Source organism: Glossina fuscipes, unplaced genomic scaffold (assembly GCF_014805625.2).
Source record: "Glossina fuscipes isolate IAEA_lab_2018 unplaced genomic scaffold, Yale_Gfus_2 2, whole genome shotgun sequence".
In the NCBI taxonomy this organism is placed as follows: domain Eukaryota; kingdom Metazoa; phylum Arthropoda; class Insecta; order Diptera; family Glossinidae; genus Glossina; species Glossina fuscipes.
Window position 1 is genome coordinate 25763123 of NW_023998416.1, and position 10203 is coordinate 25773325.

The following is a 10203-nucleotide window of genomic DNA, read 5'->3' on the forward strand; positions in this document are numbered from 1 at the left end:
GCGTATAATTTATGTTTAATTTTAATGTTACTATCGTTAATATGCTCTCTACATATATTTACTCTTATATGGACTTTAAATGGCATTTCCCATCCCATTTTTTTTTTTTTTTATATTATTCAAAAATAAAAGACCTTTGATGTTGTTCTGTAGTAAATAGTAAAGAAAAGATAAATAAGAAAAAAATTACAAAAGAATTTCGATACGTACATACATGATTAATTAAATTAAAAATTAGTTAAAAACATGTAATTAAGAAAAGTTTGTACACAGACGCCAATGTACAACAAATTTCTTTTTTATTTAAATGAGTGAATAAATAATTTTCAATAAAATGTTTAAGGTTAACAATTACATTTATTTTACTCTTATAAAACAAGCTAAGAGATTTTTTTTTTTTGAATATGTTACTGTTCGAGGTAAACGACAAAAAACATTTTATTCGGCTAAGGTTCGCCCTACATCACTTCCCTTAGTATAGTTAGTAGGTTTTTATATGGAAAGATGTCGAAAATTGGGCCAAAATCTTTTCAATAGCGTTCGTCCTTGGGGCAAAATAGGGCGATATATCAAATTTCATCAAATTATTTCAAGGATAAGTTTAGATCGATTCAGATTCTCTTTTTGATTGGTATAATGAAATCTTTCACTTTCTCTACTACAAGTGTTGTAGGGCATACAAAGGGATTAGACATTTAAATAAAATTTCAGCAAACTTTCGTTTCGAAAATCTAGCAGTTATGGCGCTGCTTTCGGAAACCCCTCAAAAAAAAACTACGATTGTTGTGGCGAGGATAACTCACGATATCACAAAGCTCAATATTGTCTCTTATTAGGTGTGTACAGCGCGTGATTGAAGGAAGGATTGAAAACATTTTTTTTTATTCGAATTATATTTAAATAATTCGTTCAAATAATTATCGGAAATTTTGTGAAATATATATTTTCCTGGTAAGCAGAGATAACAGGAAACGATGCAGCCATATCTACTTCTCGCTTGCAATTACTTACTTCATCATTACTTCCTTCAGCCTGTGTCGATTGGCATGCCAATGCGCGATAGCTAATCATATAACCTTCTGCTTTAGTTGGCTTTATGACTAACAATAAAAACTTCTTTCCCCTCTTTTCGTTTCTCGGCGAAAGCGTTGAAGGCCCTTAAATAATTTTCAGTCTGCCATTTGCTCAAAAGTCGTATCTATGAAGCTAAACTAACGTCTCCTTATTTGAAAAAACTTCTAAATAAATATAAACATTTTTCCAGCACTTCCAAGAGCCATTAGGTAAATTAGAAATCAACAACTAAGACATTAACGGTAAGCGATGTTATCCCTTACGATATTAAAGAAAGGCTAAGTTACTTTGAAGAAACGTTGTTTTCAATCCAAACTTTTTTATAATTGTTGACAGAGCAAATTTTATTTACAATATTTTCAATTGATAAGAGATATACACATATATATGATTGGAACGTAACGGAAAGAAGATTTCATTTTCGGTCACGATATTTGCGCCCGTGAACATGCCCTTCAATAGGTATAGTTCAATAGGTATAGCAACGCGGACAAATTGACTTGAGATCTTATAGTAATCAGGAACCCATGCCTACTTCACGGGAGTTCTCATGCATGTTTCTGTATGTTACCAACAATGTTTCGCCCAACTTTCCTAAAAATAACGATTTGCATATCCTTGGCTTAGGTATTTAATGCTATGTAATGGCTCAGATTTCCTACCTGTTTTGTCTTTTTTAAAAACCGGTTGTCAATGTTTTCGTTATTAGATACTAGTAAAACGATTATTTGCTATTATTGATAAAAAAAAAAAGAGACGATTGATAAGTGCATCTTGATCTTGTGCATCCTTACATCTGATTTCTCCTTTCTGTTATAACAATTCTTTAATCATTTCTCATGATAAAGTGCAAACAACTTATTAGAATTGAAAATCTTTTCTAATCCTTTCTAATACATGAGAAAGGCAAATACATGTTTGCAGTTACAAACAATACGCAGCATTGAAGCAAGTAAAGTAAAAATTCTATATGATAGAAAGGCATAAATGTAATCTGCTTTAATATTCAATATCTCAAACTAATATATAAAAATATTTTCAAAGACTTACAGTTTAGATCGATCAATCGTGAAGAAAATTGATGGATTCCCTCAGAGAAATTGAAATCGTGTTATGATGTGGCTGCATGTCTACACTTTGTAAGTAAATTGTGTTCAATGTTTTGCATTGGTTTGGATAGAATACGAAGTTCGATATATTAGAGCTATGAACTTTTTTCTTGATCGATTATTTAAGTTTCACTTCACGAAAGGATGTAATTTTGCAAAGACGCAAACTGTCTTCCCCCCGTTTCCCTCCATCAGTAAGTTCACTATGTTACCTTCAAGCCACTCATTCTTCTGCTATGCAATATTTTGTCGTTAATTGTATCGCGATTAATACATTAAAAGTCTGCAAAAATCACTAAAGCTTCAAGACTTTTCTTTTCTTAATAAAATGAAGCCTAGAAGTTGTAAGGTTTAAAAGCTTCAAGTTAAGTTTTGAGTTTTTAACGTTTCATGTTTTGTTTGAAAATTAAATAATTTTTAAGAAATGAGGTTTGGTATATATATAGAAATTTTCATTCTTATATCTATTTTATTTTACAAATAATGAGAAAGAAACTAAATTTTCTTTTTTTCTCAGTTTACGTTGTTCTTTGGTCGATTTGACCTATTCTGAGTAGTAACCTGAGTGTAAGAAGAACATTTACCGCATATATGCTTAGATTGATTCAGAATTTTGATACTAGACAACAATGCACATATTCCATGCCTCAAGCTTCCTTGTTTCCTTCCTTTCTGACGTTCCGATAAAATTAATGTATCCCTAACTTCTCGGTTGCACTTATACTATAATAATAAAAGATTTACTAACATTCGAAATTTTACATATGAAAATACAATTTTTAAAATATAAAAAGTTTTTTTTTTTAGGTTTTTTCAGGAAAAATTTGGGCACGCGTGATTTCTACTGCCGACAAGACGCAATTTTGCGCTTAAAATAACAAAACATCTTTAAGGGATCATTTAAGGCGATAGTGAGAATAACAAAAAAAAAAAAATGTTGAAACACAGTGGTTTACGTTTTAATCTCGTTTTTGTCTTGCTAATTACCCAAATTGTTAACTTATTTAACGTGATTACTATTCAAAACAAATTTTGAAAAAAAATCTTTCGTTTTGAAATATATTTTTTCGGTTCTTTTTTGTTTTGAATAAATCATTTGAAAATCTATTGCAGCCATTGGGTGGCAATTAAAAGCGAAGGGCGTGAAACAGCGGAACTTGATTAAAATATTCGACTTATATTCGAGTTATGGCAAGCGTGCACGATACTATAGCCACGAAACCGAATGACTTGTGCAAACACATTTTAAAGTTATTAATTATTCCAACTCGACAAAATTCGAACCGAAAAAGTGTGCCGCCACTTCAGTTCGAAAATGGAGGGCTTTGAGTGGCATAAAGAACATTATTCCCTCACATAAAACCCTTTGGATATAATTCTTGAATAGTTTAAGGCGATAGCCTTAGAATTTTCAAAAAGTAGAGCTATACGTCGTAAGCGCGTTTTAGCCTTGCTATCTATCAGGATTGTTAGTTGGTTTTACTTGGGCTTCTCAATATAATAATTGCCGTTGCTCTCCTAACTAAGAATCGCGTTTGCAATTGTTTTGCTTATTCAAATTATTCTAGAAAATTTTTTTATGTTAATGAAAGATTTTTACGAACTTACTTTTATAATGGTAATAACGTTTGTTTTGCACATGAAGGCTTTTCTAACGGTGGAATGTGCACATTTCCAATGCGGTTAATATTGCACATATGACAGATGTTTTCTAGGAGACTTCTTGGGATTGTATAAAAGCAATTTCAAATTAAAAACGAAAGCTGTTTTTCTTTGCAAAAATTTAATTGAATTCATTTTAAAATTTCTATAGATTTAAGAATTTTTTCCAATAATATGAATAACTTTTGCTTTACTTTCATGAGATACAACAATAATTAAACACAAATATGAAATATTCAGGGATGACTCATTAAGCGTATATAACAAAATTTCGGATAATTCTTTTCCATCAATATTTTCACTTCATTCAATTTAAAAAAGCGAGATCTTCAAGGTTAATTCAATTCAAATCAAGTGATAATGTAGCAATACGATATGTTTACGAAGGTTAACGAAGCAGTTCATAATTTAATAATTGTACGAATCAAGTTTGAAGGTTGCATACCCTTGCAAGTAGTCCGTTTCCAGGGGATGCAATTCCTTGGAAGGTATGATAAGACAATGTAGAGGGCCACCTAAATCTGTCGATGCCATGTCGTGCAATGATTTTGCTACTATGCGTTGAGTTTCACTTCCTACACGCGCCAAACCCACGCACATTGACAAATCACTAAGTACAGTGTTGTGCTCTAGAACGTTCTTTCGATCAACGATACTTAATAGCTGTTGAGCAGCGTCCGCAACTGTCATAAAACGCATGATTTGCCTTCGTCCTCTTACTCGGGGCTCGCCGGCAGGCTCCACGACTTTAATATCAAGCAAACATAATGTGTGCATGTTATGGAGACGATTAAATTTGATTTTATCATAAAAACTTTCTGGTTTCCATGTCTCATCCCAATACGGGATAGTTACAATTTCACCAAATTTGTATAACTCGAGACCGCAACAACCGACAGCCGTAAGTATGGAAGCATTATGTATAACTTTATAGGGTATCTTCTTGTCTCTAGCTCGTAGAACGAGATCAATATGTGTCGTTGCTCCAAATGGATCGCCTACAATCAAAAGTGCTACGTCGTCTTCACTTGCTCCCGTTAGAATTTCATCGGTTTTCTCTTCAACGAGATCACGATCAGCTAACAGCAAAGGACGACCATAATATGTTTCCAATTCTTCTTTATGACAACCCAAGATGGACGTATAAGATTCCAAGTAAACGCGACTACACCGTTTGACAATTTCAAGTCCTTTCACTGTAATATCCATTGGATCTACTAAACCCAAACCAATCAAGTAAAACATTTCGACAAAAGCACAGTTAATAAATTCCAATGAGTAATGCGTTATCTATTGGCCTTTTCTTAATTAATTAGATCCGTTTTTATGGTGAATGAAAATATTCGCTTATTTGTCTTTTCGACTTTTCCCACTTACTTCACAAGGAAATTACTTTTATTATTTTTGCTTTGGTTTTTTTTTTTTTTTTTTTTAATTTCAAGACTTATTTTGTACTTTTTATTACGTATATGATCCTAAACTCTGTCGAAAAGAAATATTCTGCACCTTTTGAACAAAGAAAATTGCAAGTGACATGTCTGTCCGTTGACCTTAGCAAATTTAACGGAGCAGAGAGAGTAAAAAAAACCGTTTACTTCTTATTGCAATGCCTAGGTATTAGAAAACGGATTGAAAGTAATAAGAAAATGATGAGTGATCAACTCATTACAAGGAGAAGAGAAATTTTTTTAAAAGAGATTGCGATTGTTTTCATTTTTCAGTTCACACATGAGCATGCAAGAGCAAGAGAATATTATTATTGTGTGGAAAGTAATGGTAAAATGTCAATAAAGAGAGTTGCTGTGATTAACAGTACGATTATACCACTAGTGAGTGTAGATGGTGAACGACAATATCGATGAAGAGAGTAGCAGTGACTAACAGTACGATTATAGCACAAGTGAGTGTACAGGTGTCCACCGTTTAACACTGTTAATTCATACCGTGCTGTATTCGAAACGTTGTTATACGAAACTTTCTTATTATACACATTACTAGAGGATGGGGAGCAATACTCATTTTTTGTAATGCTTGCAACACTCGAAAAATTAATAGAAATTGAAATTGTTGGATCACTAAAGAAAGAAAGAAGTTAAAATTTTTGGATGTCATTGAACTTGCATTATATTCAACAAAGATGGAGTAAGGTTTGCTGAAAACTTTCCGGCCCAAACAAAAAACAAATGCTTTTTTGGAAAGACAAACTTCGTTTTATCAAAGTAGTACCCTTTTATTTCCTACGCCACTTGTGATCCGAGTTTGTGCAGTTGTTAGTAACATCCACAAAGGCTTGAAATAGACTGGTCTTTTGCTGTATCCGAATCGATGGGTATAATGGGTTGTATGTAACATCCAGACAAGCTTGAAATAGGCTGACCTTTTGCTGTATCCGAATTGATGGGTATAATAAATTCTGGATCACCTTCTAAATTGTACGGTTTAATAAAAGGTAGATCTATTTCATTAGTTTGTCTATCTGTCCGGCTTATTTATTTGTGTTCAACTTACAGACCGACATTTTTTAAAATACTTTGATGAAATACGGTACAGCGATATGTTGTGACTCAAAAACGAACGCTATTGAAAATGGCTCTAATCGGATCATTTTTTTAACCACTTCTGTTTAAACTATATTAAGCAAAGAGGTGAAGGATATTTAATTGTGAACCGTGGCAACAGTGTTTTAATTTATTTATAGGACGATTGGCCAACACCTTTGAAATATTCGTCAGATTCCATCTGATTATCATCATTTGATTCAAATCTTTTTACTTGGATTATCTTTAAGGATTTGCATGCAATTAACAATCATTGAAGATTAGATCTGGAGAATATGGCGAATGAGGCGGCACCGCAAACTTCAATTCATGTGTTTTTGATCGCTTGTGAGCAAACCAGCAGTTAACGTTCTAATGAATTAACCTTGATTCGATATGAAGCAAAGACTGCTATCTCTACGTAATTAATTTGACAATGGTACGTCGGCATTTAGTGAACTTGACCGATATTTTCGTTGGTGATTACAATGTTTGGACTCTCCCCAGCATTCATTGTCAACCAAAGTAGTAAGGAAAAATTGTAAAAATTCAAGTAATGTAGAGTTCCCATCCAAAGCGTCCGATCTTGCCTTTAAATTGTAAAAATTTGTATTGCTTGCCGTTTACACAAAACGCACAGATCGACTCACCCAAAATGATGTTAAACCACAATTACGCCCAAGCCACAAAAGCCCAAGTTTTAGTGCATACTTACAAGGGCATATAGAAGCATTTTCCCTAGGCATGTGATGCTACGTTCATGAAGCCTTTGTGGACGTTAGACTTTTCAATATTTTCCAGCGCCTTGGAATACTAAAAACCGATTCTCTTCGCTACATACGCTTGATATCGAAATTAATATTTTTACTTTTTCAACGCCCAAGATGAGTACGTCTTCCTTTTTGCTCTACTTGATGGAATTTTGTTGCGTAAGCTACGAGAAAAACTATTAAAAATTGTAATCCCGCAATGAATTAAAAATACGTGGATGAAGTATTGCGCAATTGCAGAGATTGAGAAGCTTAAATGTAAATATGTCTCATCTAAAACTGTACATTTAATAGGCCAGTGTAAGAGATCGGCTAACTGGCTTGCCCAAAATGAGCAAAGTATTTTGCTATTTTTCAGCATCAACTTGAGATGTGACACATTAATGATTCGCTTTGAATTGATAATAATTTTCTTCTTTTCCTTTTCTATTTCCTATTATTGCTTTAACGGCGGCTTCATTAAAACATTGATGGGTTTTTCTTTTTTGTTGTTTTAATATATTTATTTTATTTATAATGTAATTATTTTATAGATTTATCATATGTACGTAAGTATATTTACTTATTTATATATAAAGATATATATAAATATATACATATATATATATATATATATATATATATATATACAGATTAATATATATATATATGTTTACATATATATATATATATATATATATATATATACACATATATATTTATTTATATATATATATTTATATATATGTATATAAGTTCGGTTTCTTTTTATTTATTTATTTTTTTGTTTACGTGTGTGTTTATATACTCATAATGTGTATTGTAATGAATGTCTGCAGTGGGTTCTGCCATTTTTATATGTATGTGTAAGTATATTTATGTAATAATTGAAAAAAATCTTTTTTATTTTTTACTTGTTTTAATAGTTTTTGTTTTTGTTTCTCTTGCTTCTTTCACACAAAATTTCAATGACGTTCAATGCTATGATCAAATTAATTAATATATGTACGTATTTACGTGTGTTTTTATGTCTGTGTGTATGTATGTAAGCAAGTATGTACGTATATATATATATATATTTGTATATATAAATATATATATATATGGATGTGTGTGTGTGGGTGCGTGTGAGTGTGTAGATGTATCTGTAAATGCTTATAATAGATAGTAAAGGATGTGCATTGGAGTGTACGTGTGTGTGTCTATGTGTATTTATGTAAGTAATTAATTGCATAATAGTAAGAATCATAATTGTAATAATAATAAGCATACAAGAGTAATGATAAACAAATTGCGGTTGTTCTCTTCTTATTTTTTTGTTTGCTTTTTCATTTTTAAATAAAGTTATTTCATTTCCAATTTCTTAAACATTTTTTTTCTTGTAAAATTCTTGTATTATTCATATTTGCATTTATATAGTGGTATATATAGCTGTATACATATATAATAATTATATATATACTTCATCTTTATATGCAATTATTATATATATATATATGTATATGTAGTTTTAATTATAACGAATATATGCATATACATATCATATATATATATATATATATATATATATATATATATATATATATATGTATATATATATATAGTACAATTATGTATATGTATATACGTAGTTATAAATAACTGTTTATTTTTTTATATAGTTCTCTTAAATTTATATATTATTTCTTTTAATTACTTTTAATTATAACATAGTTCATAATTACTTGCAAATTGTGTTTACACCGCATACCAGCCTAAATAATGCACATAAGTCTGATGATCAAATCATTGTTTTTTTTTTTAGTTTATTTTATTCATTTTTAAATTGCGTTTTTTTCTCTTTTTTTTTAAAGTAAAACAAAATGGAGAGTATACATATATATATATAGTGTATATATATATACATATATATATATATATGATGTATAATATGTATGTATATGTGTATATGTATTTAATGTGTAATAACGATGTATATATGTATGATAAATCAGTATACGCATATATATATATATATATATGTATATATATATATACATATATATAAGTTTTGTAAATAGCTTTTTTATATATATATATGAGAAATACACCGGTACGTGTATGTGTAATAAATATTAACAAAATAAAATTCTTGACAATCGTTAAACATCATGATCATAATAATATGAACAAAAAAAAATTCTTTCGATGAATTATTTTTTTTTTTATGAATTTAAATTCAAAGAGTTTAGTTAGTTACTACGTGATTTTTATACAAATTTTCTTTAGATTTTAAATAACACTTTTTTTCTGTTTCTGTTTTTATCTATCATAAATGTACGCATGTACATGTGTATCTATATATATATATATATATATAGATAGATATATATATATAAACACAAGTCATTGTTTAACATCAAATTTATAGTTGTTGTTGTTATGATTATTATTATTATTATATGTTAAAATATCTCTTTAAGGACAAGGACGCTTCATTTTTCTGTTAAATACAAATTTCTTTCTCATACATACATGTATACATTAATGTTGTATATATGCGTATATACCTGTTATATATATTTATATATATCTCGGTTTATAGATTTACTTACATTTTAACAAATATTTTAAAGGAGAAATAGTGAAAAAAGTTATCGAGCAAATAATGTGTTTAAGGTTTTTCCCTTCATTTTTTTTTTTACAAGTATTGGTAGTAATAATAGTAGTAGTGTATGCAGATAGAGGAGTTTCAGTTTTTTATAAAAATCTCTTCGTTTAATTAAATTTTCTTTCTTCTTTTTTTCATTTAAATTTTTCACATAATATTTGTATTCAATTATATATATGCATTAAAAATCTTGTTTTTTTTTTTTTTTTTTCTATATATAATAAAACATGAAAAGAAGAAAATGATTGAAAAATGAAAATTTCCTATAAATATGTACACACGGTATGTACGCTTCTTTTCGTTTATGTGCACGTAAGATATTTAACATAAAACGGCAAAAGAGAGAAAGAAGCATTGAAAATAGAGAGAGACAGAGAGAGAGAGAGAGAGAGAGAGAGAGAGAGAGAGAGAGAGAGTTATTT

At 29.8% G+C, this 10203-nt stretch overlaps 1 protein-coding gene across 2 annotated transcripts; it reads right to left on the bottom strand.

Annotated features, from left to right (window-relative positions):
- Positions 1-26: 26 nt before the first annotated feature.
- Positions 27-5368, bottom strand: LOC119633751 (diphthine methyl ester synthase-like). 2 transcript variants are annotated; one of them, XM_038027461.1, is made up of 2 exons: positions 4291-5368; positions 27-147 (listed from the first exon to the last, which is right to left on the bottom strand). In XM_038027461.1, exons 1-2 carry the CDS (start codon positions 5088-5090, stop codon positions 120-122), a joined length of 828 nt encoding a protein of 275 aa, XP_037883389.1. In that variant the 5' UTR covers positions 5091-5368; the 3' UTR covers positions 27-119. The 2 variants fall into 2 exon arrangements, with proteins under 2 accessions (XP_037883389.1, XP_037883388.1); XM_038027460.1 differs by lacking the exon at positions 27-147 and having other exon boundaries at positions 3989-5367.
- Positions 5369-10203: the final 4835 nt, after the last annotated feature.

Coding starts and splice junctions, on each gene's coding strand:
- LOC119633751 (XM_038027460.1), bottom strand. CDS start 5,090: ATGTTTTACTTGATTGGTTTGGGTTTAGTAGATCCAATGGATATTACA.